The sequence below is a fragment of the Phyllopteryx taeniolatus genome, chromosome 6, assembly GCF_024500385.1.
Source record: "Phyllopteryx taeniolatus isolate TA_2022b chromosome 6, UOR_Ptae_1.2, whole genome shotgun sequence".
Classification (NCBI taxonomy): domain Eukaryota; kingdom Metazoa; phylum Chordata; class Actinopteri; order Syngnathiformes; family Syngnathidae; genus Phyllopteryx; species Phyllopteryx taeniolatus.
In genome coordinates this window covers 18,557,020-18,584,503 of record NC_084507.1, presented here as the reverse complement: position 1 = coordinate 18,584,503, position 27,484 = coordinate 18,557,020, and the positions used below count along the sequence as shown (strand labels likewise).

Below are 27,484 nucleotides of genomic sequence, written 5' to 3'. Positions count from 1 at the left end.
TTATACATTGCATATTTAAAACAACCACGTAGCTTAGCCTTTTAGTCCGTTAGCTTAATGCCAACGCTAAATAGCATCTATGTTGCGGTGTGATAACCCTTTGAGTGATGGGTTGAACACAAACGGTGCAGCAACACATGTAGACAGACAATATAACAGTAATCACGGTCATATATTCTAAATCTCCTGCGAAAAACGACTAATATTAGTGCCGTACGGATGAACTGAGAGGAGTTTAGACACCTCAGTAAGCAGTATATCCATCTGTCTCTCCTATACTGGCCCCCCAGGTGTCCAAGGTGGTCACAGCAGAAAGAGCAGCACAATGGCCATTCCATTGATGGAGTATGACAAAAACTGTTTAATTCTGTTACTACTGTATGCTTTTATAAAGTAAAATACTGTGGAGTGCTATTTTCCATCATTAAATCAGAATCAATTTATTGCTATTGTCAGTGAGATTACAGTTTTTTGTGGGGGTGGGGGGGGCGGCTGGAACGGATTAATGGCATTGCCATTCATTTTAATGGGAAAAGATGATTTGCGTTACAATCACGATCATGGAATAAATTACACTTGTTTCGCAAGCGTGTAAGCTCTCCGCACCCATTGTATTGAACTGAGAACCTCGGAGGGAGCGCCGCAGTGATGGCAGAGCCCCAAAAAGGCAAGAAAAATGGGGCAGAGATTAAAAATTCAATGCGCGTGTGCACAAGCAACAACTGTGAACAAAGTGTGCGCCGGCGGATGCGTGGGCGTTTGGCTCAGAGTCATAAAGATAGAAGATGAAGGGCGGTGTGCCTCTGAGCGGGAGCGAGGATGAGTTAGAACGATGGCGGAAGACGAGAAGGAGAGGCTGCAAACCACCGGCGGCTTCCCATCTCTCTCTTCGGGCCCTCTGGGGATTCCAGTCTGATCAAACACCAAAGTGGCAAAAGTGGATTCTAGTAAGAATGAACCTCACAAAAAGGAAGTGGTCACCCTTTTGACATTTGTTGGTAACCGAGCACAGAGAGAGCGTTTCATGTCGGTTTCCAGCTTTCCCCGTGAAAGAATGTGTAAAGAGGCCAAATAGTCGCTATTTTTCTGCTCTGCTGCCTTTTTTGTGTCATGCGGAGCTGGTGGGAGACGTCCCAAAGTCCACACAGAGACGCTCTATTGCTGGCAAGTGATAAGGAAACAAAGGGTTCGCTGTGGGCTGGATCAGTTTTCCCTGTCCTCAGTGGCCACTTTTACTTTCACTGTTGTTCTCTGCGGGACTATGACTCCATCTTCTGGTGAGCGCATACAGCAGGGTGAAGTGCTTTACAGCCATGTTTCCCAACCTTTATTGAGAGCCGAGGCACATATTTTACATTAGAAAAATCTCACGGCACCCCACCAAACAAAAATGTCACCCAAAAAAATCCAAGTTGTTTATTAATGAAAATAGCACTGTTGAGTTGAATGTGTTCCGTGAACATGTTTGTAACTCAAATGACTCATTTCTTAAATCAGCTGTCCACATTGAATTGAATTGAAATGCCATTGATCCAAAACTTTTTATTGTATTTTTAATAGCAAAATAGCACTGTATAATATTGTACTTTAAAAACAATACAGTAATGACGTATATGAAAATAATTAAACAGTTTTTGCCACATTTTTTGCTCAATTCAATGCATATTGTGCTGCTCATTCTGGTGTTTTCGCCTTGGCCATCTGGGGCCAGTACAATGCAGACATCCCCGCTAAAAAAAAGAAATAAACAAAACACAACAAAACAAATTAAAAAAAAGTTTGTCCAAGTTGAAATTGTTTATTTTTTTAAATCCCCCCCAAAAAAAGAAAAATCCGCTGATAGGTAAATCCACGGTACGAGTATGCGGGGGTCCGCTGTAAACTAGTACTCTTTCACGGAACAAATATTACAATTTAGTTTGTAAATGTAGGTCAGTGCTTCTGATAGTGTTTTAGGCCAGTAGAGAAGTCCACTCACATACAGTGCTCTATATTGACGATATGATGGGCTCGTGCGAATGGAGAGACATGAGAGGCTCGTGCAGATTTATTGAGGACAGCAGCATTGCGTCAATCTGTGGCCGCGTGCTGTCTGCATCCTGTTAGATACGCGAGGCGGGCAGTATGTCACTCGGTCAGCGTGTCTGCTAACGCGGCCCGTTCGGCTTCCTTGTTTGATCCTCTTTCTTTTTCCCCTGTCAGGCCCTCAGCGACTTCTGCACCGATCCAAGCATGTTCGTGCTCAACTCCACTAACTTCAACACGGGAACCAGCTCAGGTACCCTTTGCCCCTCTTGCAACCCATAACAGAGCTGGTGGTGGTGGTGGTGGTTGTTGTTGTTGTTTACCCTCTCTGCCATGCTACTGTGCCCACATCAGCAGAACTCTGTCTGCTAGATGCTGATGCTAGATAATCCCACATGACGTCCTTTTGTGTTTTCGCTCTTTGTTCACCGCTCAGATGTGCTGGATTATTACCTGACCTGCAGCCGACGGATGAACAGTCCATTCCAGCAGGTACCATGACCTCCTTATTCGTAATGGAGTGTTACTGTAACACAGAATGCTGTCAGTTTTGAAGTTTTTTTTTGTTGCGAGGCTGTGCCTCCGATGAGTGCGCAATAAATGATCGGCACCTTGTAAATCACGCCCTCTGTTTAATGCATTAGAGGGGGTCAGAGAGCAGATCTTTTTTTTTTATTTATTTTTTTTTTTTTTTACAGATCATATTTATCACGAACAGTAGATCTCCACATACTCGTGGATTCACCTATTTGTGGATTTTCCCCCCCCAAATCTGTTTAATTAGAATTTTTTTCAATTTTTCTTTTTATGAAAACGCCTTTTGGGGGTTTATCCCCGCTTATTCAGGGATCTTGGGGATTTAAAATAAATAAATAAATAAATGTTAAAAAGTTTCTAATCAATGTCATAATGGACTGTTTGAGTGCAACACTCATCAGTAAATCTTCATGCTCTGTCTTTAGCTCCTCACCCAGTCACAGAGGGCGCTGTCAAACATCCACACACACCTTTCCAGTGTGGAACGCAACGCTCTCACACAGTTCCCCAAAGCCGAGGTGGGTTAGAGTCATCCTCGAGAACACGGTCAGTCGCATATTTGTGTTGATTTTCCCGCATGTGACATTCTATCTGCAGAAATCACTCAGGGATGTTCAACAGATACTCAACAGCACAGAGGGCAACTTCCATCAGCTGGTGGCGCTTCTGAACTGCCGAGGCCTCAACAAGGTAAGAAGCAGTGGCGGGCCATGGATTTGGTAACAGGGCGTTCGGTGGTGACTTACCCGGCTCAATCCACCTCTTAGTACCACCACTAGAAATCATCAGTACTATCCAAAAAATGCAATATAACAGCATACAGCTGTGCCACGTATGTCATCTGGAGCAGTTCAGAGTCAATATTTGTCTAGTCATTTGACAAAAACAAAAATCTAGATAAAATACCTCATATTCACCAGAAATGTTGATTACAGATGCATTTTGCTTGTTTAAGTTTTGTTATGACCTTTAAAACTTTCCATTGGAATTAACAGGAATTTATGAGACTTCACCAAATGTAATGTTTGCTCTTCGTAGTTGTTAGCTGTTATAAGTTTTGCTCGGACCCAGAGGACTTAAAAATGCTGATGTCGAGGGCCAGCGCTCTTGTCCTGTGAGGACAAATTTGAAACAATCCCATTTCTAATATAATTTAAGTTACATCGGCCAGCACTACTGATTGTGAAGGCCTCGGGCAGAATACATTGATGCAGCAACAGCCTGAAATCCGATTGGACAAAAACATCCAATCCACATACACGTAGTCAAAGCAGTGCAGCCAAGAGAAATGCTACAAAATGACAAGAACAGACCACTGGGAATCAATGAATACAATTTAATTGAACAAATATTATAATTTAGGTTTTAAATGTAGGTCAGTGCTTCTTTTAGTGTTTAGGCCAGCGGAGAAGGACTTCCCAACCCCTGGTAAGATGCAAACTCAAAATGACAGCAATCTACCGCTGTACTTTCTAATTTGAATTGAACATGTCTGTCCTGCAGGACTACATGGACTCACTGAAAGGCCTGTGCTACGACGGGATGGAGGGACTGCTCTATCTCTCTCTTTACTCGTTCCTCTCGGCTCTGGCCTTCACTGCCATTCTCTGCTCTCTGCCCGGTGCCTGGAGGAGCTTCCCCAGGTGAGGGAGGAAGACAAAAACAAGACGGCAACTTAAGGGCCTATCTTACTGGCCTGAAGACTAGTCGGCGACTTGATGGCGACTCGAGTCTCCGCTGGATGCGGAGATATCTACGCGACATCTCCTGGAGACTAGCCGGGTCGCCAGGGAGTCGCAGTGAATTTGAACATGTTCGATTTCATCGGAGACCTTTTGGAGACGCTCACTATAGAGAAAAAGTTTAATCTCGCTTTAAGTCAGAAAACTGCGATCAGGTCCCCCTTTTGAGAGTTAGATAGCAAAAGAAAAGAATAGCGATTGTGCTGGTGAAATCGCAAGCAATATTTAGATCTCCAGGGCCGCCGCGATTCATCAGTCTCGGCAGTAGCGGCGACGTCTCCGCCAGTGAGATAGGCCCTTTACTGTTACCCCAAATGAGAAGAGCTGTTACTTTACACAATTTCAGCCTTCTTCTCTACTGCCGTAGAATGTGAATGTGTCATCCTCACCCACAGGTTTTGGTTGGATTAATGTAGATCTTTTGTCCTCGTTTTAGTTCAGGTCAACGGTAGTCAATCAGTGGCGTCGTTATTTGGTCTGCTGTCACACTGAGTGCTTCTTTGCTTGTTTAAATCAACTCAAAATAAAATGAGATGAAATAATAAACATGCAAAACCAAAGTCGCCAAGACTTGATTTACTGTTACATCTTTATCCACCTTCTCTATGTTAGCCATCCATCCTCACACATCTCCATGTCTTTCTCTTCCATGGGCGCCGTTTCGCCAGCGATTCGGAAGAGTACGAGGACTCGGACAGCGAGAGTGAGGACCCCTTCACCTCCCATCAGGCACGTAGACAGACGGCCTCGGGGTCTCAGCGCGGGGCCATGGCCCCCTTCTATAATTACCCGGGGGCCGGGTGGACACCCCCCTTTTCTAGTGCGCCGCCCCTCCCGTGAGTAACACCAGACACACGGACACGCAGACAGACAGACAGACAGAAGCTTCCAGATATTGCAGGAGAGTCCAGAAAGCTTACAAATCATATGTACATTCACATATTGTACACTAAACAGACAGAATATTGGGTACGCCTGCACAATCTAATGAAATCCAATAAGAGAGTTGTGTCAAAGGTTGGATGTAGTTTGTAGTGGTGTACAACTCCTATCTATCTATCTATCTATCTATCTATCTATCTATCTATCTATCTATCTATCTATCTATCTATCTATCTATCTATCTATCTATCTATCTATCTATCTATCTATCTATCTATCTATCTATCTATCTATCTATCTATCTATCTATCTATCTATCTATCTATCTATCTATCTATCTATCTAACTATCTATCTATCTATCTATCTATCTAACTATCTATCTATCTAACTACCTACCTACCTACCTGTTTATTTATTTTATTGACAGTAGGAGTAGTAATAGTCATATAGATAGTGGTTGTAGTAGTAGTAAAAATTGTACAAGTAGTAGTGGTAAAAGTGGTAGAAATAGCAGTAGTGTAAATGTCATTGGATATAGTAGAAATAGTAGTTGAAGTAGTAATACTGGTGGTAGAAATAATAATTGAGGAAGAAGTAGTAGAAATTGTTGTAGCAGAAATAGTATTGGAGGTAGTAGCGGTAGTCATAGTGGTAGTAGAAAGAGTATTGGAGATAATAGTTGTAGTGGTAATAGAAATAGTAGTTGAGGTAGAAGTAGCAGAAATTGTGGTAGTAAAAATAATAATGGAGGTAGTAGAATGAGAAATAGTAGGAGTAGTAATAGTGATGGGAGAAGTAATAGTTGAAGTAGTAGAAATTGTAGTAGTAGAACTAATATTGGAGGTCGTAGAAATAGTCATGGTGGTGATAATAAAAGTAGTAGAAATAGTAGATATGGATCTATCTTTCTATCCATTCACGTGACTGATTGCAGTTTTACACCACTGCGAACTACAATGATAATAAACATTTGTAGCTTTGAGGGTTATTTGTTTTTTTTAAAGGCCCGACTTTTTTCATCCAGCTCCGATTGGATTATTCAGGTGTACCTAATGTTGTGTCCGCTCAGTCTGCACCTCACGTCCACCTTCCGCCTTGATAAGCGCCAAGTACGTAATACGACACACGAGAGGCAGTCAGCGAGCGTTTGGCTCACACGCACGACTAGCTGCTGCCCGTCCGCAGACAGACACGCAGACAGGTCAACATGGACGAAAGTGTAGACAGAGGAGCGGACACAACTGCAGAGGCCTGTCTGTCTGTCCGTCCGTCTGTCTGCCCGTGTGTCTGTCCATCTGTCCGTCCGTCTCGAGTGTTTTCAGGACAGACCACGCAGGCCCGTTTTTTTTCCCCACCCTCTCCCCCCCCCCGACTTGAAATTACGGATCTCCACCTACTGAGGCTGTGTGTGTGTGTGTTTTTTTTTTGTTTGTTTTGTTTTTGGTTTTTTTGAGAAGGGTATTCAGGGGTGGTGAATTGGCAAGCAAAACCCGTGTAGGTACCTAGCGCCCGCAACCTTTTCCACCCTCCGCATCACTCTTCATCACTTGTCTCCTCACTGTGATCACTCCTGGGTTTTTTTTTCTCTCTTCATGACTACTCACACTTCTTACATCTTATTTTAAGCGTAGTCCCACTATAAAGCCAGTTGAGCATTTTATCTATATCCTTGATGTCTAGCTTAAGGTCCATGTACTAGTACGCTATTTGTCCTCACTAGTAACACAATTCATCACACTAGTAGCCCCATTCGTATGTAGGTAGTACCCTAAACTGGATATCCTTGATATTAAATAAATGCTCAAACGGCTTTCCACGAAGCCAGTTTAGCCACACTACAGTAGTAGTAAAGTTTTTTTTTTTCCCCCATTATACTGAAAAAAGTCCTTTGTTTTGAATGTACTTAATTCAAACATATACAATGCTTGCACATAATTAAAATGTGTTAAAATAACATTATTTGTTTATTTTCAAGGAAAATTCCGTCAGTTTACCACATTTTAATCTCATGCAACTGGAAATTTTCTTTGGAAAAATAAGAACATTCGAAGTGACTCCCCACTTTTGAACAAGATTGTATATGCAGATTCATCTCAATTAATTTGAATATCATCAGCCTTATGCAACTGGCGCCGCCCCAACCACAGACATCTTGCGTTGTCTCACAGCAAATTCTACTTTATCTTGCATTTAAACAGAAGATTTTATGAGGTTATAATTGACATTGGAAATCAGTGGCTTGTTTAGGTGTACCTAAGTGGCACCAACACATCTGTCCACTCCTCTGCTAAGTGGGATGTACTTGGGAGTGCTTTAAAAAAAAAAAAAAAAAAAAAAAAAAGCTTTCTGGGGCGAATGCATTGATTAGGACGGCAACATTATGGCATTAAGTGCATGCAGATTAGCGCACCTCCAGTCAGGAGTGGAGATGCACACGTAATGAAAGTGAGAACGCTCTAACCACTGATTCTCCCTCTTCCCTTTTTGACCTGCCCTCGACTCCTGTTCCACCACCGCCACTGTCTGCCGTCTTTCTCAACGTGTCTTCTTCATCCTCCATCCCTCCTCTCCTCCTCGTCCCCTTGTCTCTTTCTCCTCTCTCTACGCAGGACTCCAAACGTTTCCTCCAATGGCAACCCTGGCTATGAGAGCCTCCCCTTGACTGACAGGCAGTCCCCACCCCCCTCTGTGAGTTCCTCTGTTCTTGTGTGTGCCATTTTATCATCATGCTCATCACTAGTGCAGGACGGGGGACCCTCTGTTCTATCACGGATCATTAATTATTATTATTATTTTTTTTACCCTTACACTCAATTGGACCCCGTTATTTGTGGGGGATAGGGACCAAGCCCAGCCGCAGATAGCGAATATCCACGAGTGATTGGCGCCCCTTATATGTCGGAAAATGGCAGCAAAGCACTACTTTTGTCTAAATGAAGCTCCTCAACTCACTTCAACATACAGTAGTTCCTTGGCAAGGTGGCTGCAAAGCAATTTTTGTATTGCTTTGTCCTGACCACAAAAAAAAACAAACAAATAAGTGTGTTTTTTTTCACCAAATTACCGAGGATGGGTTAAAAAAAAAAATCTCCGACTATGTGACGGTGAATGCCCGACTGCGAATATTTTGGGGTTCGCTGCGTTGGCAAAAGAGTCAGGGATATTCAATTTTCTGTTAAAATTTCAGGATGAACCTAAAATCAGAGGTGGGTAGTAATGTGTTATATTTACTCAGGTACATTTACTGAAGTAACTTTTTGGATAAATTGTACTTGTAAGTCCCCCCCCCTGTGCCCGCCCCCCACCCACCGAGTTTGATGGGAGAGAATGACTGATAAAATGATTTCATGATGCACTGGGGACAGGAAGCAACTAAATTAAACCATGAAATAATGAAATACATGCTGAAATAATTAAATAACGCTGACACATTTAATCATTTATTTATGTATTTATTAATTTAATTTGGGCACTGGTCCTCCATACAAATGTCATTGATTTTCTAATTTATAGCTTTTCAGGCTGTAGGTTCCCCATCCCTGCATTAGTAGACTGGAATGGCAGTGGGGGTCTTGCCTTTAGCTCTTTTTCATGTACAAAGTTGAAAAAAAATATAATATCACATCAAAGGAAATAATCAGTGCGTTCTGTTAGTTATTTACTTAATATTAGAGCCAAAATGATCACACACCTGCCAAATTTGGAGTTGAAGTGAGTTTTTATGTGTTGAATGTGTCACCCAGACTGTATAAGTACTCGTGACATATTTACGAAAAACATTTGCCATTTTCGGCGGCACGGTGGACGACTGGTTAGAGCATCTGCCTCACAGTTCTGAGGACCGGAGTTCAATCCCCGGCCCCGCCTGTGTGGAGTTTGCATGTTCTCCCCGTGCCTGCGTGGGGTTTCTCCAGGCACTCCGGTTTCCTCCCACACCCCAAAAACATGCATGGTAGGTTAATTGACAACTCTAAATTGCCCGTAGGTGTGAATGTGAGTGCAAATGGTTGTTTGTTTGTATGTGCCCTGCGATTGGCTGGCAACCAGTTCAGGGTGTACCCTGCTTTCTGCCCGATGATAGCTGGGATAGGCTCCAGCGCGCCCGCGACCCTAGTGAGGAGAAGCGGCTCAGAAAATGGATGGATGGATGGATAAAACTGAAGTGGATTCACAAGTGTGCACACCCTCTTTTAACTGGGGTGTGGCTGTGTTCTGAATTAACCAATCAAATTCAAACTCACGCTAAATGGGAGTTAGCACACACCTGCCACCATTTAAAATCCATCGACTGTACCCCAAAATAAATGTCAGCTTTTCTAGGAGGCTTTTCCTGACATGTTTTGCTTTCTAGCAAAGACTAAAGGTTTCTGTGCTATTGACTGACTGAGACTGGTATTTGAAACTGTTCATAATTCCCTCCACCTTGTTGTTCAGCTGTTCTGTTTATATCCACTGTACACAAAAATGGTTTTCCATTTACCATGGAGAAGTGGGTGAAAAAAATATAAAAAAAACATTACATTTAATATAAAAATATGTAATAAATACAATTGTTTGTATTAATTGTTTTGTTTTTATGAATCAATCTTGCTCATTTTCAAAGAATTATTAATCATAAAAATGTAAATTGAAGAATTTAATTGCCAAAAAATCTTTGACTCCTGACCACCCTAATCTGGCTCTGCGTGGGATCTCTTGGTAAACAACAGTTCATAAACCACTGCAACTTAAATGTTTTTTTAATAAACTAAAAAGTAAATCATTAAAATAATACTACTGTAATAATGTCAATAAATATTGAACGTTATTAGCTCTGTAAAGATGTTTGATGCAGCTCTTGTATGGGATGTCATTAGATTGTGCAGGTGTAACTACAGCACAGTACAGTACAGTACTTTGAATCCAGATGACTTTTCCATGTTTGAATGACACATTTGTGCTCTTCTTCCGCAGTACTCTCCCAGCATGCTGACTGGTTACGGGGGAAGTCAATCACACCCCAACCCTGCCCATTCGAGGAACCTGTATTCACGTTGATAACTATTTTTTCTTTTCTTAGAAAATGTATAGAAGAAAACAAATGTTTAGTTTTCATATGAATGGACACTTTAAAATGAACGGAAACTAATCTAAAACAAAACAACAAAGGCTTTAGTGTTGCGTATAACGTCGGTACCACTGAGTATTATTGTTCTGACAATTCTGATTATTAAAAGCACTTATAAAAAAGAAAAAGAAAAGGAGGAGTAAAAAAGGACTGTGGACACGCTGGTAGGATGTGAAACCAAACTCTCCCTTTGTTTGTCCAAACTGTGTAAACTGTGAACAGTGGTGAGGCAAGTGGAGAATGGTATTAATGTGACTACGTTATGTAGTTTTGTATTCTTCAATGTATCACCCATTTATTTGAAAGTTGTTTTATATACATATATATATATATATATATATAAATATGAAATTGTTGTAGAAAAAGCACTGGCACGTAGCAACAAAGCACATTTTTTTTCTGTCAATGGTTATGCAGTTCCCCCCCTCACTTGATATATATTTTTTATTATTACTTTTTATAGGTGGTAATTCTGTATTTTCTGTGTATTACCTTATGGTATTCTGTATATGTCAGTCTATATCTATATAATAATCATTTCTCTTAAAAGAAAATAACCATGGTTGAGGGCTATGACAGCCTAGTTTGAACAGAGAACCCCATGCAGCAACAGTAGGTACATAGCAATAAACCAATGTACAGTGGATATGAAGTCGACACACCCCTGTTCAAGCGGCAGGTTTTTGTGATATTAAAAAAAAAAAAGAGGCCCAGATAAATGGTTTCAAAATGTTTCCCACCATTAATGGAAACTGTACAATTTAAAAAATTAATTAAACAAAACATTTAATCTTTTCAAGAAGAGAAAACAAACAATTGAGATGATAGACACCCTCTTATAACTGGGGATGTTTATCACTTGTACATTTTTACTTCCCCTCTCGAACTAATTTAATTTTGTTTTCAATTGGTTATAATTATAGGTCACATTAATTGTCAAAAAAGTTTTGAAATGATTTATCTTAGTCTAATTTTTTTTCCATCACAAAAACCTGACATTTAAACAGGGGTGTGTAGACTTTACATATCCACCATATAGCACAGCATTGGGTCTCCAGGATGTTTTTGTGTGGATTACGGTACGTTGGAGATTTCCTTGAATCCTCCCACCCTCTCTCCTAACTGACCATCTTAACCCCGCCAATTGAGTTTGTACTCTCAATGCTCCTTTTGAATGGCATCCTTTTACACTCAAGAGTCTAATATGAATAATAATAATAAAAAAATAACTACAAAAACCTGACGCTCAATCTGTTTTTGCCAGTCATTGAACTCAGACAATGCAAGTTTAGAACAACAAACATTTTATTATAAATACATTTCAACGTTATAAACTTGGGTCTCCAGTCAATAAGCCACGAGTGTGCACAACAGACAACTCTAATTGGATATGCATATATCAACAGGAAACATTAGGGTTGGGCATTTGACTTGATTTATTTTTTTACTTTATTTTTGATGGAATGAGAGAATCAGAATGTTTTTTTCTCCAATTTTGCTAGAGCAGTATAACGGTGAACCTAAAATACACTATAACCTTTACAGGTGAACTTGTCTAAACTTTTGAATGACCCAATACATTTCCCGGTTCAATTCGAAATGGAATTTAAACGTCTTTTTTTTATGCTGTTCACATTTTGACATCCTGGGACCGAGACGACGACTAATAATTGATCAACAGTACCTCGCTATTGATGGGCTTCAAACAGGATGAATTGGCAACTGAGCTTCGAGCGCTACAGAGCCATCAGCAGGTTGCAAGAGACATACAGAGAGACTGGAAGAGTCACAGAAAGGCATAGAAGTGGGTGTCCTTTGAGGAGGGGGAGGGGCGGACACCTGTTTAGAATTTTGCACCCAGTTGAGAGTAGAATACATTTCCTTGATTGACTATGGGAATAATGATACATTAATCGATAGTTATTTTTTAACCATTGGTAACCCATTCACTGCCATTGACGGCTTTAGAAGTCAACTATCCATGTTAACTGGGAAGGCTGGCAGTGAATGAGTAATGGGAGAATCTCTGCATGTTCTGAACTCCCGCTTTATTGAGCAAAATAAAGCTAGACTTGAAGTGCACATCTGCTGGTTTCAGTCAAGTAGTTATAACAAGCTGTTAGAGCAGGTCCACATACTAGTACGCTCTTTACGACTTTTTAATGTACAATGTCAATCAAAAGCTTCACACGCACGCACACACAACAAAACAAAACAGTGCTAACAAGTAGAACTGCGCTGCATAGAAAGTTAACAGAGGTGCCTGACACATTTAGACAGAACAGACACACACGAGCTATCGGTTATTATTAGGATTATTATTCCCATTCCAGTCATCCGTCCACTTTGTACCAAGAAATCGTTCAAACGCTCATAACGCCAATAAGACCAAAGTGGCTTCACACGTTAGCTTAGCTTCGGCTGAAAAGTTACAATCATCGGATAGTCACGTCATGTCACGAGTGTACAAGCTGATGGAAACCCGGGTTGAGAATTTAGTGGACGCCCTTGATATCCATCTTGAGGTCCATGTGCTAGTACACTCTTCATCCTAACTAGTAAGACACTTTAGCACACTAGTAGGACGCCTGAGTCTTACTTGTTAGTTTTTTTATCCACTACTAGTGCCACTTTTGGCCTACTAGTGTGTGATAAAGCCTTACTGCTAAACTCAACTGTACGGCATGAGTAATATTACTACATCCAACTATTGGGCATGTGTCACACACAAGTAGCCTCCTTATCAAGGACAACTTTGGCATACTAGTAGGACAACTACATGTTACAACTGAGGCAAAAAAATTGAGCTAGTTGACAACTCTGTGCTACTAGTGCCATTAAAGACTATTATTACACTATTTAACAAATAGTTTGTTAGTAGCACACAGATGTCAACTAGTCCACAGTATTGCCTCACGAGAAACATAGTTCTATGACTAGTATGCCAATGCTTTCCTACTATTGACATTATCACTCTACTAATTAACATCTATCATCATGCAGATGTCAACTAGCGCACTAGCAACTTGTAATTGTCCTAGTATGCCAAAGTTGTCCTACTAGTTAGGACAGTGTGTACTAGTATATGGGCCATGAGCTGAATATTAAGGCTATCAAATAAATGCTACCAAAGGAAAGCCATTTATTCAATATCGCTGAAAGGGAGGCTACTAGTGCATGCCACATGCCTTCTACTTGTTAAGTGTTGCTAGTGCAGCACAGTAATTAAGGTCTGTTAAGGTTTGTATGAGGTTTATTGCATACTAGTAGGCCAAAAGTGGCTAGTCTAGTAGCAGACAAAAAAACTTTACGACTACTAGTGAGACAAAACTGAGCACTAATTAACAACTGTCTACTTTTGATATTACTATTGGCATTATAAAATTTTACTAGTAAACATCTAGTTCTTCACTAGTAGCATGCGGATCTCAACTAGTGCAGTTTTGCCTGAGTAGTAAAATTTTGTTGACCTACGAGTGTGCTGAAATGTCAGACAGTAGTGGAAAGCAGGAGTGGACAAAAACATTACTAGCAAGGCACAGTCTTGTCTAGTCTACTAGTGTGACACATTGTCTTACTAGTGAGGACCAAGACCGTACTAGTACATGGACCTTAAGATGGATACATTCAACCAGCTTTCCGTACAAGCTTCTCTTTGGCTCGTGTGTGGTCATTAAATGTTTTGTTCCCTGAAGACTTTTCTGCCATGAGGTGTTTAAAAAAAGAAAAAAAGTCCTTAGTTTTGCTCTCACACCGTACTGTTGGCCCCGTCACCGGCGGGGTCGGGGTTCAGCCAGGAGCCGTCCTCCTCCACCTCCCGCCGCACCACCAGGAGCATCTCAGCCACGTCCTGAGAGAGCTGCTCGCTCAGAAACCTCCTGGGAGACACCACAAAGGATGTTACATTTTTCGTCCAATCAGATTTCTGCCTTTATGTGTTGCCGTGTAAATCTAATCTCGCAAGGGCCTTCACAATCAGGAGTGCTGGCCAATGTCACAGCAATTGGACTACGTCTGTAACCAATCAAATTGGAAGCTTTCTATGAGAATAAACTCGGAATTGAGGGTAATTTAATTGAAAGGTATTACATTCAAATAGGGCTGCAACTAACGAGTATTTTAATAAATCGATTAATCAGTCAATTATTTTTTGTATTAATCGGATTAAAACATTCAAAAACAGGACACTATTTCAAATTGACAATCCAGAAAATGCACAAGCAAACTGATTATGATTCAAGTATATGGTGTGGTTTGTAACTTCTCAGAAATTTGGCAAACGAACGTTGGTTTCCAATGTAAAAGCAGATGTTTGCAAATGTTTTCTTTTGATTCTACACAAAGATAATCAGTCTGCTTTCATGGAGGACTACAGAAATCCGAAGATTTGGACAATTCAGTTAAACGATGTCTCTAAATGATTAATCGATAATCAAAATAGTTGTCAATTAACGTGATAATGGATTAGTTGCCCATGAATCGATTCATTGTTGTACTTCTCGTCAGGATTATGCTAAATTTAAATTCCCTTTTTAGAGACAACCTTCAATTTTGTACATTCTCATAAATTCCCATTAACCCCAATGGAAAGTTTCCAGTTTTGAAAAGTCAAGACTAAAATTTTGATGGTCAGAGCAAAACATGTTACAGCCAACTCAGACAAAAGACAAGCAAAACAGGTCTGAAGCAATCTGCACACACTGGTGATGTACACTACGTGGCACAGTTGCATGCTGTTATGTTGCGTTTTTGTATAGTATTGATAGTTTCTATAACTGCGACGTAATAGTATACTATTAACAGGTGGATTAAGTCGGGCAACTCCCCACTGAAGGCCCAGGTACCAAATGCACAACCAGCCACTGCTAGGACGTCCACCTGTGAGCAAAAGTCCCTCTCCCTTACTGTAGTTCCGCCTCCCCTCCGATACACACGGGACTCTTGAGCTTCGAGTCCAGGTTGTAATACTGCCCGTTGACTTGTCGGACGGCGAGCCAGTGGCGCCGCCGCGGCAGCGGCAGGGACAGGATTCCGAGCGACACGCATGAAGGGACGTTGAGGATGAAGCCCTGCACCTTGGAGATGCAAAGGCTCGCGACCGTCCTGTAGGAGAAGGAAACGTGACAATTACCTTTAGATTATAGTGGTGGGATATTTTGGTTTTTGTGGCACGTATTGGACTGCTGCAGAAATGTCTTCCATATTGTGGAAATCTGATTATAGACAGACCCCTCAGAACCACCACAATGATGTTGTGACATGACTTTAATGAAGAAAAATAGTACTGTATTGCATAAAACAATAAGAGAATGTAAAGCAATAAACTGGTTTTATAAAGTATAATTACAGTGCACTGGAACGAGCCATGTCACGACAACAGCAACTGTAGTGTTGGATGTGTGCATTTAAGGGGCGTGCCCTAGTGAGTGACATCGGGAACGTGGCCACCTGATTTTTGTTGTGATACCTCTCGTGCATTTTACATTTAGGCGACAGAAACTCTACATGCCTTGCTTTTTAGCCACAGGTACATGTGAAACTATAAATATACAGTCCCCTTCAAAAGTACTGGAACGGCAAGGTCAATTCCAGCTTTTATTTCATGGTATTTACATCTAGAATCCGATTAAAATGCAGTGGCATGACCGTAAAAAGGCCGTTCATGCTCGAAAACCCTCCATTTTATGTTGAATTCAAATAATTCTGCAAGGAAGAGTGGACAAAAATTAAACTTTACACCGATTTTATCGGGCTGATCGGTATCGGCCGATATTTAGCATTTTATGCTGATCAGCTGATCGGCTTTAATGTCATAATTCGCCGATCCGATCAATGACCGCAAAAGACATTTAAATAGACACATTCCTCCATCTTGTGATCGGATCTGTGATCGGTTATCGCTTTTTTAAACTCCCTGATTGGTGATCGGCCCCAAAAATCCTGATCGTGTAAACCCTAGCCAAAATAGCTCCACAGAGATGTGAAAGACTCATTGCCAGAGAAAAGCTTGATTTCAGTTGTTGCTGCTGAGGATGGCCCAACCAATTAAGTTTAGGGGGCCATTACTTTTTCACACAGGGCCAGGTAGCTTAATAAATTAAATCACCATTTTAAGTTCATCCATCCATCCATTTCCTGTACCGCTTATTCCCACTAGGGTCGCGGGAGTGCTGGAGCCTATCCTAGCTATCTTCGGGCAAGGGGCAGGGTACACCCTGAACTGGTCACCAGCCAATTGCAGGGCACATAGAAACAAACAACCATTCGCACTCACATTCACACCTACGGACAATGTAGAGTCTTCAGTCAACCTAGCAAGCATGTTTTGGGGATGTGGGAGAAAACCCACGCAGGCACGGGGAGAACATGCAAACTCCACACAGGCGGGGCCGGGATTTGAACCCCGGTCCTGAGCACTGTGAGGCAGATGTGCTAACCAGTCTTACACCATGCCGCCATTTTAAGTTCACATGGGTTATATTTGTCTGATATTTACATTAGTTTGATGATCTTAAACAAAGTGGGTAATCAATGCAAAAATATAAGAATTTGAGAAGGTGGCCAATACTTTTTCACACCACTGTATATACTTTATTGTACTGGTGTGGATTGACGGCAGCCAACTGGTTGTCGCTTCAAACTCAGATTTTTGTTTTGAAAGCCTTTTTGACTGGCCGTTACATTTTCAATTCAAATTTTAAATTGTAGCAAAACTACACCGCCACTCCTGAAAACTACAGTAGTTATATGCTTTGTATAATTTCCTTTGGGTAACTTTGAAAATCTGAATGGAAATCTGCAGTGTCCCATCACACTCTTTGCTCGTTCTTGTTCTTGTGACCCACCTGCGTTTGTCCCACCACACGGCTGCCAGCTCCCTGCTCTGTAGGGCAGCCATGATGACGTTAACGTCATAGTTGCCAGTGCCTAACACAGAGCGATGGGGGTTGACCACACACTGTGGAGCCAGCCTACAAACACAGAAATAATGTTTTTTTAATTCACAGTTCTGATTCAGACATGCGGAATGTGAATTTCCACCCCCGAAGATTCACTCCAGGATGTGGCCACACAAGCGCTATGACTGATTCATTGCCATGAGATGTATTTATGTGACCACAGAAATTCCATGGTCAAGACAGTAAACAACGCATATGGACAATGATGCGTCTGACGGTCACTTTGCCTGCGTGCCAACATCCTTAAAGTGACTGGTGGTTTTTGTTTTTTTTTCTTTAAACTGGAAGCTTGATTATTAGCCACCTCATGACTTTTGTGTTGTTTCCGCGTGAGTCTCGGAGTGTGTCATTGAGAATTTTTTTTTAACATTTTTAGAGAGTTTTACAGGGTAACAACAGCATAATTTATTTCATACAAAGTGAGTGCTACATATTTAAATTATATTTTGATGCCCGACTTGTTGACTACAATCCAAAAGTACTCTAACATATGAAAGCATATTAGAACAGGGGAAAATAATAATTTCAAAAAATAATAATCACACTACAAGATTAGAGTTTGGGAATAAATTTGTATTTTTTCAAGATAAAAAGTTGTTAATTTTCAAGACAAAAGTTATGATTATGACAAATATTTAAAAAAAAAATATTTACCTTTCGTCTCAAATAATTTACAACTTTTTGGACAACATGTTATGACTGCAATTTCTAAAATGTAGATTTGTTTTCTCTGTAATGTTACTACAGTGGAACCCCCAATTTAAAAACTTAATTGATTGGGGTTTGTAAATTGAAAAGTTCATATATTGAACACAATTTTCCCATAAGAAGTAATAGAAACATGAATAAGTGGTTCCAGCTCGAGATATCAGTTACCGGGGTCCATGACTACTAATAATCTGAATTGGTTCTTGGAAAAAAAACATCGGTCCATCCCTAGTAATTTCTCTCTACTAATTATTCTTTGCGAAAAAGACGAAACAAAAACAATGTCAATGTGGCGTTTTTTTGTTTTTGGGTTTTTTTTTAGGGCTGTGCTGTATCTATAATAATTTGTAGTCATACCGTTTGCAGATGTCGTCGGCCGTCTCCTTGGTGAACACCCGCTCCTGGAGCACGTTGTTGAGCGCATGGATGGCGCACAGCTCCAGACGCTGCTTCTCGTGGAACACTTCCCCTTCACTCATGACAAGAATAAAATAATAATAATAATAATAATAGCAAACCTTTACGGCAGCCGAGTGACATACAACATCAGCAGCACAAAGCTAGCTAGCTAACATTGCTACTACGGCGCACGCCAAGCAAACAACTATTAAAAAAATGAAAACACTGAGTGAAATGTTTGGCGTGTTTCTCCAACGCGCGTGCAGTGTTTTTGCGAGCGAATAAAATAAAGCCGCTGACCAAGCGATTCACAGCCAAAAACAAGAAGGTAGTGAGTGTTATACGGGAATGACAGCTACATCCTCAACCCGGAAGTGCCCTCTTCTTGTTGTTGGTGGCGCTCACGAGGATTTCAAACCATTCAAAACAACAACAACAATTTTACATGGTTGTATAGTAAATTACTTATACACTTAAAATAATAATAATAATTAAGCAAATTCATTTATTTATACAGACTTCATTTCCATACATTTATGGGATTGGTAGAAAGTAAATAGATTCGATTTTTTTTCTGGTATCTGTAGTTAACTTGAGTATTTACTTTTTTGACAACTTTTACTTTTACTGCATTAAACAGCAGATAGCTGTACTTTGTTACATATTTCAGCTCTTTTTTCCCCATTGTGCCAAGTTATCAAAACGGGTTTTGTTAATAATTGACGAGTACATCCTCTGTAATCTACTGTAAAAAAGGAGGAGCTCCCTGCAATCGTGTTAGACTTTTAAAAGAAAGATGCATATTGTCCAAGATTTAAAAAAAAAAAATAACATTTTGCAAACCCCAAAAACTGTTTAATAAACATAAGCTTAAATGCATTTAAACGAATTGTTGGAGTTTGTATTATTCAAAATTTTGACACCAATATTTTTTCTTTTACAGCTAATGAGTATTGGCTCCAAATATTGGTTATCGGCCTCCATGACTACTAATAATTGGTATTGGCCCTAAAAAAAAAAAAAAAAACATAATCTACTTTACTTTTTATTTTTTTGAATTTTATTATTATTATTATTTTTATTTTATCCTACATTCATGAGTTGAATCGGTATTTGGTCTGAAAAAAACATGAAGTGAATAAATTTTAACTAATCTTCCATCCATTTTGCAGAGACGCGCGTTTATTAGATTTTGAAACTGTGTAGGAGCGCCCTCTGGTCCTCATTCTTGGTTGTCTTCTTTTTCTTCTTCTACGTCGGTTTGCAATCAGGCGTTCACGTACATTACCACCACCTACTGGACTGGAATGTGAATGAGTAGAAATGCAGGAACGAGTAAATAAATGTTCAAAAATGTTGGTTATAACGGTCACAAATTCCCAAACCACAAAAAGTATAATCGCTGGAGGTGTAACGGTATGCCCAAATTCACAACTTTGTACCCTACGTTTTAAATTCATAGTTCTGTTCACATTCTATAAAATAAATTCCCAACTTCAAATATCAATACTTTTGATATATATATATATATATATATATATATATATATATATATATATATATATAGATATATAAACTTAACTGCCTTGTGGAAGTATACAAGCCACAGAATCTCAATTAACACCCAGTATATTCTCCCAATCTGTCATAATTCTGATTTTGAGATGAACAAAACACCTATTCATTTTAACGCATAATGCACGTACAGACAGAGGGAGAAAATGTAGAGTTTGAAGCGGCGCTGTTGGAATTCTTCAAATTATTAAATACGGTTATGAAATAAGTAACGAAATAAATACATGCTTCAATAAACAGCTGCATGAGTTATATTAGAGTATGAGTATATTACACTGAGATAATCTCACGTGGGCTAAAAAGCATGGATTTATTCAGGTAGAAGGTTTCCTAAATTACTGAGCATTTAAAGTGGATTACAAAGACTAGGTGTCATTAAATTATATTGAGCAATTGTGATAAAATAGCCATGGCGAACTTGGAAAAAAAATACACTAGAAAAGATGGATTAAAAACCATTTTCTTTAGAAAATATATACATTGTTATTTAAACAGTTGTATTGGCTTTCACTGCTACATGAATATCGTAGACGCACGTGGGCAGCTCCTAGACAGACTCCGAGACAACCGTGGTTTCGTTGGCGCTCGCTGCGTGGCAGGGCGCAGGGATGATGGCGCCCCAGTGCAAGCTTGCCCATATTTGGAAGTGGTTGCTTAGCAGCCTACCAGGAAGTAGCATGGATGCTTTTCCCACAGGTTGTTCTTGCTGCTGGCACTCTGAAATCACTCCGCCAACCCCTCGCCTTTTCGATGCGCAGTCTGACGTCGCTCCCGAGTTGAACATGACTCAATTGGAGGTGCGGCGCCGAGACTACAAATGCCCAGCTTGTGTTTTGTGCCGTGACACGACAAGGCGTTCAGTCGTCGCGCCCTCGCAGCACACACATACACAAGGTTTGTCGACGGTGCACTGCACGTGACTGTTGCGGTGTGAAAAGGCCTTCAGACACAGACATTGGTGGGAAAGTCGTACACAAGACTCGTAGACATCCGCGGCGACTCGTAGACACTCATAAACACTCGTGGGCGAGTGGTAGACACTTGTGGACACCCATGGGTGGCTTGTAGACACCTGAGGGCAACTCCTATACAGTACAGAATTGAAGACAGACTCGAAGACACCAGTGGGAAACTTGTAGACACTCATAGACTCCCGTGGGCGACTTGTAGACAGACTCATACTGTATACAACTGTGGGCAACTCATAGTCAGACTTGTACAATAGTCATGGGCGGCTCGTAGACTGACCCGTTGACACCTGTCGGCCGCTCTTTGATGGACTGGTAGACATCTGTGGGCGACTTGTACACACTGGTAGACACCTATGAGCAACACATAGACCAAAGTCAGCTGGGCTAGGTTCCAGCACACGTGATCCTAGTGAGGATGGTGGTGTGGAAGACAGATGGATGGTGAAGATCTCATTTCACCCCCCTTTTTAAATGTGTTTAAATGTTTTATTTTCTCTATTGCATTATTTCCATTTATATGTGATTCTTTGTACATTAGTTTCTATTTTAGTTTTTTTGTTTACTTTATTAATCTTTTTTATTTATTACTTTTGTCATTTTCCTAATTTCTTTTTCCGTGATTTTTCGTGGATTTGCGTCTTTTAAACGGGCCAATGACCGACAACTATCAGCCACCTCCAAGCGGATGGTTGGGCTCCTCTTGATGACGTAAAGGACAGCCTCGTTGCGATTGGTGAAATTCAAATAACGCAACTCGATGACCCAATCCGATTGGCCCATAGTGTCAGGTTAACCGAGCAACGTATTTTTGTTCCTGTGTCAACGAAAGAAGAAGAAAAGAACAGCAGCTAGTGAGAACCTGAGAAGTTTCCATCAAATATTTTTTTCATCACCCATAAACGGAAAGGCCCCATCACGTAATCCACAATCCGTTGCCTTTGAAGAACTCGTTTTGAAGATGGTAAGAGGGACGTCAGGGCTTGCTTGTACGGCTAGCTACAGTTAGCCATTAGCTTGCCTGCGTCGAGCTTTCTCACTCCGATTTAGTCATATTAACACGAGTAATGGCGTCATTTAAATGTCCTGACGAGTTTTTGTTTGTTTGTTTGTTTGGTTTGTGTATCGGTAAGAATAAATATCTCACTTCAAGTGTGATACGCGTTTTATTTGGGCTAGCGTAGCTAATGTGACGTCAATTTTAAAACCCAGTCTGATGTTACTACGCTCGTTCAAACGTTTATCTTGGCTTTATTATGTCTATAAACTACGACAGCTTCGTGTATTATTAACCCCTACTAGAAGAGATTGATCTTGATGGTTATTTTAATCGTCCGTGACAGTCAAATACGGCATTTTGGTTCCAGAGAAAGTTCTAAGATAAAAGGGTTGTAATTGTCACGATGTACTGTCTTTTTTTTGTTTTGTTGTATTTTTTAAAATTCTGCAGGGACAAAATGTGGGTAAATTGTGACAACCTTTCAAACAATTCATAATGTCCAATTATTGAGTGAGACTTTAGAGCTGCAACTACTATTTTTGATGAATTGTTGATTGTTTTTTGATGAAACTGATTTAAAAAAAACATTTTAAAATGTCATCCTATTATTAAAAAATAACATTTCAAATTGACAGTGCAGAAAATGCACAAATTATAAATAAAAAATAATTAAATTGATAATGATTCAGTTACTGGTTTGGTCTGTAATGTCATAAACTAGGGAGAAATGTTGATCTTCCTTTCTCAAAGTAAAAGCAGATGTTTGCAAATGTATTATTTTAATTAAACACAAAGTTAATCAGTCTACTTTCATGGAGGACTCTAGAAAGCTGGGAATATTTACTGTTTAAATGCTGAAATTCCAAGGATTTGGTCAATTTAGTCAAACAAGGTCTCTAAACGATTAATCGATTATCAAGATAGTTAATTAGATAATTGATTAATCAGTTAATTGAGTGTGTTCTGTGCTCGCTGTGTTTTACTGTTCCCGCAGCGTTCAATAAACGGCTGAAAAGTGTATCGGTGACTGTGGCTCCCCTTTCTCACATAGGAGGGCATTACAGTACATAAGTATACTCCTGAAAACTCATAAAAAAGGATCGCTTAAAAATATGTGCCATAGCGAGGCCATGAATGGTAAACTGCTATATAGTGGGGCAACACATTACTACTACTCTCAGGTGTTGTGACTCTGTTAACTTCCCTGTCTTCCAACAGAACTCCAATGTGGAGAATTTGCCCCCTCATGTTCTTCGCTTGGTGTACAAAGAAGTTTCAGCTTTAGCCGCGGATCCACCGGAGGGCATCAAGATCTACCCCAGCGATGAAGACATAACGGAACTGCACACAGCCATTGAAGGGCCTGGTAAGAAACCTTTTATACTGGTAGTAGTGATGTTTCAAATAGAGCATAACAGTAGCTTATTCAATATTGCCATGTGTATTCATTTATACTCACTTCTCTCCCCATGATGTAATTGTCTGTCTTTAAAGAAACTACTTAACCACACCAGGCACAACTAACTGTTTTGAAGACAGAGCAAACCCTCTGTCTGTCCCCTAAAAGCCTTTTTTTTGTCCGGCTGCAATTTCAATAAATTCGGAATGATTAAAAAATAACCAGAGGGAGTATTTCAAACTCCCCTGTTGAACAGCAAAACTGTTAAAGCACAAATGGCATACAGATCCACCATTCTGCATGGCCATGCAGCTGAACAGGACAGGTTAAAAAAAAAATAGACAGAGAAAACCCTATTGATGACTTCCTAGATATTTATTGCATCCTTCACAGGATTAAATCAAGGGTATTCAAATATCTTTTCAAGTTGTTGATTGTTAAGAGATGGCATTTTCCCTTCTGGTCATTTTATTGAGCATGTTATTGGTTAGGGTCCACACTTTTTTTTATTTTCAGAAGCGCTCCGGTATAAATAAATAAATATGAATCTCACAACAAGGAAATATATCTCAGCAGACTTGGACCAAATGAAGATTTGTGACTGAACCAATTCCTGGTAGGTGTGTCCCCATACACCATATTGGTGTGGTAATGAGGTAGTCAACAAAACTTCCAGAACACATCTTTGGCATGTCATGAGATGGATTCGCTCATGTCCCCCCCTTTAAAGTTATCAACAAATTTTGCTTGGGTTCAGTAGCACTATTTGACACTGTACACTTCCTATTACATTCTTACAACTAAGAAGCAAAGAGAGTGGTATCACATGAAGTAATGGATTGCTAAATTTTGGTAATTTACAAATATTAGACACTAAATTAGACCTAAAGTACCACAAACATGATAAACATTGGTGCTCTAATGTGGTACGTAATGGGTACATAAGTATTCACACCCCTTGCTATGACAATCAAACTTAAGCTCGGGTGCATCTGATTTCCACTGATCATCCTTGAGATGCTTCTACAACTTGGATGGAGTCCACCTGTGGTAAATTTAGTTGATTGAATATCATTTGGAATAGCACACACCTGTCCATATAAGGTCTGATAGTTGGCAGTGCATATGAGAGTAGAAACCAAGCAATGAAGTCTTAAGGAATTGTCTACAGACCTCCGAGACCGGATTGTGTCAAGGCACAAATCTGGGGAAGGATACAAAAGAATTTCAGCAGCATTGAAGGTCCCGAAAAGCAGTGGTCTCGATTATTAGGAAACGGAAATTTGGGACCACCGGGACCCTTCCTAGATCTGTCCTTCTGACCAAGCTGAGTAACTGGGGAAGAAGGGCCTTGGTCAGAGAGGTGAACAAGAACCCTATGGTGACTAAGGCTGAGCTCCAGTGTTCCCTTGCAGAGATAGAACCATCCAGAAGGTCAGCCATTGCTAATGCACTCCACCAATCAGGCCTTTATGATAGAGTGGCCAGACGGAAGCCACTTCTCACTAAAAGGCACATGGGACCCCGCTTGGAGTTTGCCAAGAAGCACCTTAAGGATACTCAGACCTGCAGAAACAAAATTATCTGGTCTGATGAAACCAAAATAGAACCTTTTGGCCTGAATTGCAAGTGTCCTATCTGGAGAAGAGGCACTGCTCATCACCTGGCTAACACCATCCCTACTTTGAAGCATGGTGGTGGCAGCATCACACTGTGGGGCTTTTTTTCTGCTGTAGGAACTGAGCGACTAGTCTGCATAGAGGGTAAGATAACAACTGCCAAATAGAGAAATTCTTCAAGAGAGCTTGCTCCAGAGTTCTCTGGAACTCAGACTAGGGTCTCAATTCACCTTCCAACACGACAGTGACCCAAAGCACACAGCCAAGATAACAAAGGAGTGGCTTCAGGAACAGCCTGTGAATGTCCTTGAGCTAGAGCCCGGAGTTGAATCCAGTCAAACATCTCTGGAAAGACTTAGAAATCGTCAGCGTCCAGCGACGCTGCCCATCCAACAGACTGATTGACAGTGAAGAATGGGAGAAAATGTCCCAAAACAGGTGTGCCAAGCTCGTAGAGACATACCCAAGCAGACTTGATGCTCTAATTGTTGCGAAAGTTGCTTCAAAAAATATTAAGCCAAGGGTGTGAATACTTATGTACCTATTATGTTTAAATGTTTACATTTTCAATAAATTTGCACTGCACTGTCTGGAAATGTTTTTACTTTGTCATTATGGGATATTGTTGATTTTTAAATTTAAATTGTATTTATTTATTTATTTGTAATTATTATTTAAATAATTAAAAAAACTACTCATCAAGTTTGTAACACAGCAAAATGTTGAAACCGTTAAGGGGTGTGAATGCTTTCTGGTGGGACTGTAAATACTGTGTTTTGAATAGAACAGGGTTTGATGCTCGCTGACTCAGCTTATTGAGTACAAATGGCAGTGGTCCACTTCATGTGATGAATTGTTAATGTGTTGACAGAGGGAACCCCGTTTGCCGGCGGCGTGTTCCGAATGCGCCTGGTCCTCGGTAAGGACTTCCCTGCTGTTCCACCCAAAGGGTATTTCCTGACCAAGATTTTCCACCCTAACGTGGGCCACAAAGGGGAGATCTGCGTCAATGTCCTGAAGAGGGACTGGAAGGCAGAACTCGGCCTCCGACACGTCTTGCTCGTAAGATTGAACGTCCCGTCTTTTCTTAGGCTTCTTCCCCTCGCGCTCTGTCTAATTCGCTCAAATGTCCCTGCCCTCTCGTAGACAATCAAGTGTCTCCTCATCCATCCCAACCCGGAGTCGGCTCTTAACGAGGAGGCGGGGCGCCTGCTCCTGGAGGACTATACGGAATACGAGGCACGTGCCCGCCTGCTCACAGAGATCCACGCCATGGCGGGGCCCGGCAGCTCCTCAGGGTCCTCGCAGGACCCAAATGACGGGCCACAGCCCAAGAAGCACGCGGGGGACCTCGCCAAGAGGGTGGGAGCCAGCGCGGGCGCCGTGCCCGCCGCTCTCGGGAATGGTGCCAACGGACCCAGCAGCAGCAGTAGTAGCTCTATTAATAACATATCAGTTAAAAAGAAAGCAGATAAAAAGCGCGCATTGAGGCGCCTTTAATGCCTTGAATGCAACATTTTCAGTGTGTTTGATTGCGTGTGTGTGTGTGTGTGTGAGCGTGGAAAAGTGTAAATACAGATATCCAATTTGTTCCTTTTAAGTTGTTCCCTCTTTTGACCACCATCCAGACTGTCCACTTTGTACTGTAGCGTTTGACTTGTCAGAATTAAAGACAGAATTAAAATGATGACAGATAATGGGTTTCTCCCCTTTAAAGAAGAGAGAACGCACAAAAAAATACTCGTTACCAGAATCTTCACACTGGCCAAATATAGAATGCCCTTTGAACATTTATTCATGATTTATATAATCCATTCTAAGGTCCATGTACTAGTACACTCTTTGTCTGAACAAGCAAGACAATTCCGTGTGCTAGTAGAAGGACGAGGCGCACTTGTGCCACTTTTGACTTACCCGGTACGACCTTAAGATGGATATTAAATTAAAGACATCAAACAAATGCTCAAATGGCTTCAGGCTATGTCAAGACCGTTTGAGCATTTATTCGATATCATTGTTAAGTCAAACCATGCTCAAACAATATTTAATATCAAATAAATGCTCAAACAGCTTTAGTATCCTTGAAATCCAGCTTAAATTCCATGTACTAGCATTTGTCCTCACTACTAAGACAATTCAGTGCACAAGTAGCATGACTGTCTTAGTGGTAACTTTCCCACTGCTAGGACCTCTGTTGGCCTACACGTACGAGCTTAAGCTGGATATTGAATGAACATTGAAATGGATGCTAAAATGATCCTTGACAGTTTTGACATCCTATTAGAGTGACAGATATTAGAGCCACACTGTAAAGATGAAAACCGTAAATTGTGAGAATAAAGTCAAAAAAATTGTAATGTTATGATTGATTGAATGTCAAAATTCCCACAAAATTAAATGCAATTCTCGTAGAATGACTTTATTCTTGTCTATTGTCACAAATTCCAACTTTTGTTTCTTGTAAAATTCCAACTTATTTTAATAGGATTTTATTTTATTTTGGGGATTTTTTTTAGGGCAAAGGCTATTCTCGTATTGTGTAGTTTATTATCATAAAGTGGG

The 27,484-nt window shown here is 40.6% G+C and overlaps 3 protein-coding genes across 6 annotated transcripts in view; 2 read left to right on the top strand and 1 right to left on the bottom strand.

The window, feature by feature from the left end:
• ttyh1 (tweety family member 1) overlaps window positions 1-11,538 on the top strand; it is a 38,833-nt gene extending 27,295 nt beyond the window's left edge. The window contains exons 9-16 of one of the 4 annotated variants that reach the window (XM_061775317.1): window positions 2,203-2,278; window positions 2,462-2,517; window positions 2,988-3,080; window positions 3,160-3,252; window positions 4,066-4,205; window positions 4,973-5,140; window positions 7,798-7,876; window positions 10,142-11,538. In XM_061775317.1, the coding sequence (XP_061631301.1) occupies window positions 2,203-2,278; window positions 2,462-2,517; window positions 2,988-3,080; window positions 3,160-3,252; window positions 4,066-4,205; window positions 4,973-5,140; window positions 7,798-7,876; window positions 10,142-10,225 (789 nt within the window). In that variant the 3' untranslated portion in view covers window positions 10,226-11,538. The remainder of the gene's footprint in view (window positions 1-2,202; window positions 2,279-2,461; window positions 2,518-2,987; window positions 3,081-3,159; window positions 3,253-4,065; window positions 4,206-4,972; window positions 5,141-7,797; window positions 7,877-10,141) is intronic. The other 3 variants (XM_061775321.1, XM_061775320.1, XM_061775319.1) reach the window with 3 other exon arrangements.
• A 1,182-nt stretch (window positions 11,539-12,720) lies between these two features.
• josd2 (Josephin domain containing 2) lies at window positions 12,721-18,756 on the bottom strand. Its single transcript, XM_061775333.1, has 4 exons — window positions 18,320-18,756; window positions 17,141-17,266; window positions 15,201-15,398; window positions 12,721-14,173 (listed from the first exon to the last, which is right to left on the bottom strand). The coding sequence occupies exons 1-4, from the start codon at window positions 18,439-18,441 to the stop codon at window positions 14,044-14,046; spliced, it is 576 nt and encodes a 191-aa protein (XP_061631317.1). The 5' UTR covers window positions 18,442-18,756; the 3' UTR covers window positions 12,721-14,043.
• A 2,909-nt stretch (window positions 18,757-21,665) lies between these two features.
• On the top strand, window positions 21,666-26,609 carry ube2s (ubiquitin-conjugating enzyme E2S). Its single transcript, XM_061776854.1, has 4 exons — window positions 21,666-21,868; window positions 23,123-23,270; window positions 25,794-25,984; window positions 26,069-26,609. Exons 1-4 carry the CDS (start codon window positions 21,866-21,868, stop codon window positions 26,420-26,422), a joined length of 696 nt encoding a protein of 231 aa, XP_061632838.1. The 5' UTR covers window positions 21,666-21,865; the 3' UTR covers window positions 26,423-26,609.
• Window positions 26,610-27,484: the final 875 nt, after the last annotated feature.

What these genes read in the sequence shown, in the direction of transcription:
- josd2 (XM_061775333.1), bottom strand. Translation starts at nt 18,441, where the DNA reads ATGAGTGAAGGGGAAGTGTTCCACGAGAAGCAGCGTCTGGAGCTGTGC. An exon ending in GCCGACGACATCTGCAAACG is followed by an intron (nt 17,267 to 18,319) that starts GTATGACTACAA and finishes CTGTGTTTGTAG; the next exon opens with GCTGGCTCCACAGTGTGTGG. An exon ending in GGAGGGGAGGCGGAACTACA is followed by an intron (nt 14,174 to 15,200) that starts GTAAGGGAGAGG and finishes GGTGTCTCCCAG; the next exon opens with GAGGTTTCTGAGCGAGCAGC.
- ube2s (XM_061776854.1), top strand. An exon ending in CACAGCCATTGAAGGGCCTG is followed by an intron (nt 23,271 to 25,793) that starts GTAAGAAACCTT and finishes ATGTGTTGACAG; the next exon opens with AGGGAACCCCGTTTGCCGGC. An exon ending in GCCTCCGACACGTCTTGCTC is followed by an intron (nt 25,985 to 26,068) that starts GTAAGATTGAAC and finishes GCCCTCTCGTAG; the next exon opens with ACAATCAAGTGTCTCCTCAT.